The 8,210-nt window shown below is 41.4% G+C and overlaps 1 protein-coding gene across 3 annotated transcripts in view; it reads right to left on the reverse strand.

The window, feature by feature from the left end:
* Positions 1-8,210, reverse strand: part of smyd2a (SET and MYND domain containing 2a) — a 58,097-nt gene that overhangs the window by 34,375 nt on the left and 15,512 nt on the right. For all 3 annotated transcript variants that reach the window (XM_043695834.1, XM_043695833.1, XM_043695832.1), the window contains exons 3-4: positions 5,139-5,249; positions 1,511-1,571 (exon numbers count right to left, since the gene is read on the reverse strand). In XM_043695834.1, the coding sequence (XP_043551769.1) occupies positions 1,511-1,571; positions 5,139-5,249 (172 nt within the window). The remainder of the gene's footprint in view (positions 1-1,510; positions 1,572-5,138; positions 5,250-8,210) is intronic.

Here is an 8,210-nt window from a genome sequence, read left to right on the forward strand (position 1 = left end):
CTCCATTCCTCAAATTGATATTTGAGCTGGTCTCCATAGCTTCATTAAGTACTTTGTCTTTCAACTAATAAGACGTATTGTTTCAGATGCGATTGGAGTAGGCTGGTATAACACTTTCAATTCAAAATCCATTTGATGTACTTATCCTAAAAAGGTGGCTAAACACAAGAGCTTCATTCTGTTGAACTTCATCCTTAACAGTTAGATTTTCAATAACTCAGATAACCAGATCTCCACATCTCCCTGGTTCATACTCCTTTTCTTCCTGTCTAACTTCGTAGGACTGAAATCTAGTCAGTCAGGAAACAATCCAGGCTGTAGCTTTTGTAACATCCTCGTTTCAGAAAAGGTCTTCTGCTGTCCAACTAAGCCTCTACAATCTAAAACACTTTAATATGTTCACACAAGACAGAGATCCCACTTTGGCTAATCCAAATGCTTTTAAAACAGTATAATAGCAAATTAGGGATGCGATAGCAGTAGAGTGTTGGCAGAGGAGATTTACCAGGATGGATTCAGTTATGAAGAGGGATGGAATTGATTGGGGTTGCTTTCCGTCAAGCCGAGAGTGATGATAAAAGTTATGTGAGGCATGGATGGGGTAGACAGGAAGGAACCTTTCCCCTTGGAGCAGGGAAAGGTAAGTGACCAGAGACAGAGGTTTACAGCAAGGTGCAGGAGGTTTAGAGGGGGCTATGACGAAGCTATTATTCACTCAGAAGGTGGTGGGAGTCTTAATCTCATTGCCAGTAAGGGTGATAAAGGCAGAAATCCTCACTGAGAAAAGGATTAAAAATGTGCACTTGTGAACTCATGCATACAAGACTATGGGCCAAGTACTGGCAAATAGGATTAGAATAGTTAAAATGATTATTTTTGACCAGCGCAGACTCAATGGGCCTTTTCCTGCGTTGTTAACCATTATGACATTCCATAATCAGTCATCACTGACTCTGAGCACTCCATAGGAAGTATTGCAGGAGCATGTGCAGTCGTCGTAATTTCAGATAGGAGGTGCATGGAGGTCCAAGCAGACTTGGAAAAAAAAAGGGGACGTGTTAAAAACCTGGAAAGACAATTCAAGTTCATTTTTTTTGGGATTAGGAGGTAGACTTCAAGAACTTATTTCTCCACGACAAAATCCGTCTCAAAAACCGATCGCTGTTCAGAGCAAAGTCCAGACCCTGAAATCTGAAATTTTAGAATCATACTTTTCTCTTACCTGATGCAGGAATCAGGTCAATCTTTTATAAAGGGTAAATATAGAGAAACTCTGATATATTTATACAAATTCTATGAACGCAACGTACTAATAGCCTCTGAAACGCTTTTGCCTGAAATGTCGATTTGCCTGCTCCTCAGATGATGCCTGACATGCTGTGCTTTTCCAGCACCACTCTAATCTAAACTCTAGATCTGTTTAACTTTGAACTTAAAAACTGTCCTCTTTTGGAAAGTTGCAGTTTGTGAAACTAAAACTGAATTATTGTATTCTGTAATGAATACTTACGTGATTCAAATTCACTAACAGCTAGTAATTCCTCTGAAGGAGTTTTGTCTGGGTGCATTTTCTACACAAGGAAATAGAAACAGAATTTAGAAGCATATTAACTGCAGCAAGGTTTGAATATGTCAACAGAGAAAACCAATCATCTGACATTAACTCATTCAGCAATTAGTATTAATCATTATATAAAAAGACTAGAGTAGAAGATGCTATATATGTATTGGGTGGGGGAGGGGGGTTTAAGTTATACAGCAGGAATATTTATAAGAAGATCAGGCAGAGATTAGTCATAGTCACCAGTGCCCTCTGGATTAAGAAAAAAAAGTGTTAAAATTAACCTGTTTCCTGAATTGAAGGCTTTTTTCTATGCAGTGAGCACACATCCATCACATTGAGCAACAAATCACAGGTAACACCATTCACTTAGCTTTGCTGCAAATCTTTGAAATTCTGATATGACATACATCCAAGAGGTTTGTCCATTCGAAAAGAATCACTATACAATGGGGGAAAAAACCTCATTAAGTTGCTCGCTGTTGCTGCCTCAGTCTCCACTATGTCACCCAGCTGCTTGCAGCTTAACTTGAACTCCGTACACTTTACCTTTATGGATTTTTGAATTTTAAAGATCAGCAAAAACTTCAGAATATACCCGCAAAGTTCCAACTTCACATCAAAAGGAATAGCGAACAGGGCCAGAGGGGAGTTAACTGGAAATCAAAAACTGAAACTTATGATCCTAAAAGGGACATTACAGACAAGTTAATTTGCACTTAAAACATTACTTCTATCCTCTCTCCATATATACCACCAGAACAGAGTTTCACTAGCATTTAAATTTTCAGCATCTACAGTATTTTGATTTTAAAAAGCAGATGATAAATAGATGTTTACCCCTGTAGGAAAAGATTAAAGCTAAAAAAGAATACACCATTTAAAGATAATGGGGTCTTCCACTTTAAGATAGGAATGAAGAAAAAAGTTCTCTCAGTGTCAAGAGTTGGTGGATTTCTCTTCCCAAGAGACCAGTGGAGGTAAAGTCATTGAATATTTTTGAAGGCAGAGTTAGATACAACCTTCACTGACAAAGAGGTCAAAGGACACAGGGACTGACAGGAAAGCAGAGACCTAAATCAGATCACAATCTTATGAATGGCAGGGCAAACCGAAGGAGATGACTGGCCTACTCCTAATAGAAATGTTAGTCAGCACATATCCTTTAGACAACCAAAACATTACAATAACCTTACGGAATGTCTAAAATCACAGATCCAATCAAGCACATCAGTTGGGCTATTTTTGGAATTGTGTAAACAACACTGATCTCCCTCCTATAGGAAGGATGTTATGAAGCTCGAAAGGGTTCAGAAAAGATTTACAATGATTTTCCCAGGGTTGGAGGATTTCAGCGACAGCGAGACTGAATAGACTTGGGCTATTTTTCCTGAAGCATCGGAGGTGGAGGGGTGACCTTAGAGGTTTATAAAATCATGAGCACCATGGATACAGTGAATAGACAAGGTCTTTTCCCTGGGATGGGGGAGTCCAGAATTAGAGGGCATACTTTAGGGTAAGCGGGGGGCAATTCAAAAGCAAATTAAAGGATGGTGCATGGAATGAGTTGCCAGAGGAAGTGGTGACGGCTGATACAATTACAACATTTAAAAAAGGCATCTAGATGGATATATGAATAGGAAAGGTTTAGAGGGATATGGGCTAAGTACTGGCAAATAGGACTAGGTTAAATTTAGGATATCTGGTAGGCATAGACAAGTTGGACCAAAAAGGTTCTGTTTGTGTTATACATCTCTTGGACTCTAACACTTAGTTTTAGAAATACACCATGGAGACCTAGCTTTTGGTTTCTGTTACTTTGCTTGGAAATTAAAAATAAATCATAATTGTGGAGAACAGAAAGAGACCACTTTGTCTATTATGCAAAGACCTTGCTTTTAAAAAACAGGCAAGGCCAAAGTGATAATAAGTTGTCAACATATATACAATTAATCAATAGGGGTATAATTTACTGACTTCCTAGTTTTCCTCCCCATTTATCCCTTCACCCATTGGTCCAAGACGACAAAATGACTTAAACCAATAGTTTAGTAGGTGATAGCTACAGCCTTCCAGCATCAGATCAGACAGCCTATCCTGTGCAGAACCACGAAGGCCTGTTCAGTGCATGTACTTGTGAGTTTCTTCCCATCCCGATCATCATAATGATCAGCCCTTTTCACCCAGCTGTATTTTTCCGGTTTCTCTTTAAAATGGGTCTACACTATTTGGCTCAACATATCCTTGCGATAGCTTGTTTTACATTTAACTACTCCCTGCTAATGTTCCACCTGAATTGTCTATTGCATTTGCTAATTATCCTTTAATCTTGGCCTCCAACACAAGCAGGGGCTCGGCTTTCATTTTTGGTTCTACCATCTCCCTCTTCACGACATCAACATGATATGCAATACCATGACTTTGGTATAAAAGGTGACAATTTGCTCCAGTGTCAAAATAAGGACAGCAGATGGGCTCCAGAAGGTGGCGCTTGAAAATAGAAGGGCTTTGAGCATTGTAGGAAGTGTGGCAGGCTATGGACATAAGGGAAAGAAAAAATATGCTCCTGATATTCCAAAAAACCAACCAGTCACATCATGCAGCTGGCAGGGGCACGGAGGTTAAATCAGATTCTGGAGTCCATCCTTTAAATCATTTCTAGTCATCCACTGGACTCCGGTTGCCATGGAGGTGGGGGTAGGGGGCACTCGCTGAGTGATGTATTCCAGTTGGCTTCCAATCTCAGAAGAACTTGAACCTACCTACCTCCTTAAAAACAGCTTAGAAGTGGGAAGACAGCAGTAAACTGCCACCTAGTGATGTTGTGAAATTCTGAGCCTGCCCACCTTCATACCCATGTCCAGCAGGCAACGAAAACCAAGCCATACCGATTAATAGCCAAGATTTTGCTGTTATAATGGTGAAACGGTTAATGGCTACTAACTGTGATTCTGCACTATTGACGTTACCAGAGACAGACAGGCAAACAAACAAAATCTTTAATCACCAAAACTCCCACTGCTGGGATGTCTGGAAGTGTGAATTTGTCAGGAAAAAGTAACATCCACTTCAGAGATGTGTTCTGGTCACATCAAGATCAACTGTGCCACTAACTGCAAAATACAGTCCATTATCAACCCAAAAAAAAAAACCTGAAGACCTCTATCAGGTCAACCCTAATGTATTCAGTCATTTTTAAATAGGTACAAACTCTCAGATCCTTAAAATTATTTTTGTACCTTGACCGATATCCTTTTGTAATTTGGGGACTAGTAGCATGCAGAGTTGGGACAATTGATTTCAGCAAGTTATATCGTTATGATCATCAGAAGGAAGGAAAGACAATGGAAATTATGTACAATCCTGTCCTGACTAGATACTAGCTAACATGCACTTGGAGCACAAGTTACCGAGTAATAGTCACAAACTGGAATCCAACTTCATGCCATGCCAAGAGAGGCTAATTCAGCCGAGATAGCAAACTGTCCAGTCACATTTCCAAAGTATAATAGATCACAGCTGTTGCTGGCTACGAGGACGAGGACGAGGACTAGGACTGTCAATTCATCCACCTCACCTGTTTGACCAGGATTCTTGCCAGCAGCCTGACCGTCTCAGAGGGGTTCCAGTTCTGCCCAAATTTGCTCATGGAAGAACATTCCAGTTTGTGCATTGGCCAATCAGCTTTCTGAAAGAAAGCAAGAAAGAAAGAAAGGAAGGAGAGATACATTTTAACATGAAGAATCCAAACATTTTAAATAACAGCTAGATAGCACTAACTTTCAGAATTCCAACCTAACACTTGGACTCAAAATTGGTTTATGCCATAATGAGCTTTTGATTCAACCATTAATATTTGACACTCTCTCTTTGTCGCATCCCAAGAAGAACAGCTGGAATGAATATGTTCAATTCCCAAAGTGTGATCCATACATTCCAAAACGGGTCGTGGAGATCATGTTACTCCACTTAAATATATAGGAATCTCAACTTTGCAACAGTCAGTTCAAACGCAAGCAAGAGATGAAGTAGCCCAGCACACTAGGAAAAAAAATCACGAGAGAATATTTACAGTTTGGAGCAACTCACTATTTAAATTTTTACTGTCTGCACAGTATGGTTTGCCCCCTCTCCCAATTTTCTACCTTTACTCTCAAGGTAGATTGTTTGCAAGTTGAGGGAAGCCCACAAATGTATAAGATTTGAGTGGTGACTCTCCTGAAGTGAGCAGAGGGCATTTTGATCATGGCCACCATCACAACAAAAACACAAAAAAAAACACAAATGTTGTCCCTACTCAGTATCCATGGAAGGTCAACTGCACCAAACATTAGATGAGCAAAAGCAACAATCCCATCTAACTTTGGGACATTGAGAAGCAGGAATAATGGAGAGGGAGGAAGGTGGGGTAGCAAAATGAAGTTTGGAAATGAAGTGTATCCTTTTGAGGGGTCAAACATTGAACCATTTGATTTAAATTTGAGCACTACATGGGTGTGTGTGTGTGTTTGTGTGGGAAAGAGGAGGAGGAGGAGGTGTTCGATAAATATGAAAATATTGAGGGGGAAAATCAGATGTAGTAGTAGTAGTAGTAATAGTAGTACAAGGGGGATTTTTAAATATTATTCCAATTGATTATTATTATATTTAAATATTATTCCAATAGTTCAAGTCAATGGAAGACAAGGAGTAGAAGGAATTTGTCAAATTTATTCAATAGAACTTCCTTGAGCAATATGTTTTTGGCTCAAATAGGAGGAATGCATTGATGGCTGAGGATCTGATGTTAGGGATTTAGGTAGGCCAAATGATGTGTGGGTGGAACAGTGGTTAGTATTGTGCTGCTTAGCACCAGGGATCTGGGTTTGATTCCAGCATTGGGTGACTTTCTCCCTGCGTTGGCATGGGTTTCTGATGGGAGCTCCGGTTTCCTCCCACAGTCCAAAGATGTACAGGTTAGGTGGATTAGCCATGCTAAGTTGCCTTGTAGTGTCCAGGGATGTGCATGGTAGGTGGATTAGCCATGGGAAATGTGGGGTTATGGGGATAGAGCAGGGATTTGGGTCTGGATGGGATGCATATGGAGGGTCCCTAGAGACCCAGTGGACAGAATGGGATTCAGTGATGGACTTCCTCCCAAAAACCTTTTTAAAAAAAATGGAACCATGATATAGCTAATGCATTGGCTTTAACATTTAAAAAAAAAACGCATGGCCCCTTTTTAGACTGGACCTTATTCCTTCACTTAAAAATTCTGGAATTCCTCCTGATCATTGTGGGCGTTCCTACACAAAATGGATTGCAACAGTTCCAGGAAGTTGCTCTAGACGCTACAATAATTGAGGATGGAAATATCAAGGAAATTTCTTCTTCATTTATTGCCCAACAATTACTGCCCACTTCACTGAATGCAATATAATTTAATTCAGTCTTCACAAGAAACAAACCCTTCCGTCCAACTCGTCCATGCCGACTAGATATTCCAACCTAATCTAGTCCCACCTGCCAGCACCCAGCCCAAATGCTCCAAACCCTTTCTACTCATATTGCAATATGTTAGCTGCCACCACTTCCTCTGGAAGCTCATTCCATATAAGCACCACCCTGTGTGTGAAAAAAGGAGTTGCCCCTTATGTCTCTTTATATCTTTCCCCTCTGACCCCAAACCAATGCCCTCTAGTTCTGAACTCACCCACCCCAGGGAAGAGATTTGTCTATTCATCTTATCCATGTCCCTCATGATTTTACAAGCCTGTATAAGGTCACCCCTCAGCCTCCAGGGAAAACAGCACCAGCCTATTCAACCTCTCCCTATAGCTCAAATCCTCCAACTCTAGAAACATCCTTGTAAACCTTTTCTGAACCCTTTCAAGTTTCATAACATCCTTCCAATAGGAAGGAGGCCAGAACTGCATGCAATAGCCTAACCAATGTCCTATATAACCGTAACATGACCTCAACTCCTATACTCAATACTCTGACTAATTAAGGAAACCATACTAAACACCTCCTTCACTATCCTAGCTACCTGCAACTCCATTTTCAAAGAGCGAGGAATCTGCACTCCAAAGGTCCCTTTGTTCAGCAACACTCCCTACGACCTTACCATTAAGTGTATAAGGAGAAAGTGAGGTCTGCAGATGCTAGAGACCAGAGCTGAAAATGTGTTGCTGGAAAAGCGCAGCGTGTCAGGCAGCATCCAGGGAACAGGAGAATCGACGTTTCGGGCATAAGCCCTTCTTCAGGAATGAGGGAAGTTTGTCAGGCAGGCTAAGATAAAAGGTAGGGTCCACACCGCCCACCAACGCAACCTCCACTCCTGGCACCTTCCCCTGCAACCGCAGGAGGTGCAAGACTTGCGCCCACACCTCCCCCCTCACCTCCCTCCAAGGCCCCAAAGGAAACTTCCATACCCGCCACAGATTCACCTGCACCTCCACACACATCATCTATTGCATCCTCTGCACACGATGATGCCTCCTCTATATTGGGGAGACAGGCCAGCTACTTGCGGAGCGTTTCAGAGAACACCTCGGGGACACCCGGACCAACCAACCCAACCACCCCGTAGCTCAACATTTCAATTCCCCCTACCACTCCACCAAGGATATGCAGGTCTTTGGACTCCTCCACCGCCAGACCACAACAA

This window comes from Chiloscyllium plagiosum, chromosome 9 (assembly GCF_004010195.1).
Source record: "Chiloscyllium plagiosum isolate BGI_BamShark_2017 chromosome 9, ASM401019v2, whole genome shotgun sequence".
NCBI lineage: Eukaryota > Metazoa > Chordata > Chondrichthyes > Orectolobiformes > Hemiscylliidae > Chiloscyllium > Chiloscyllium plagiosum.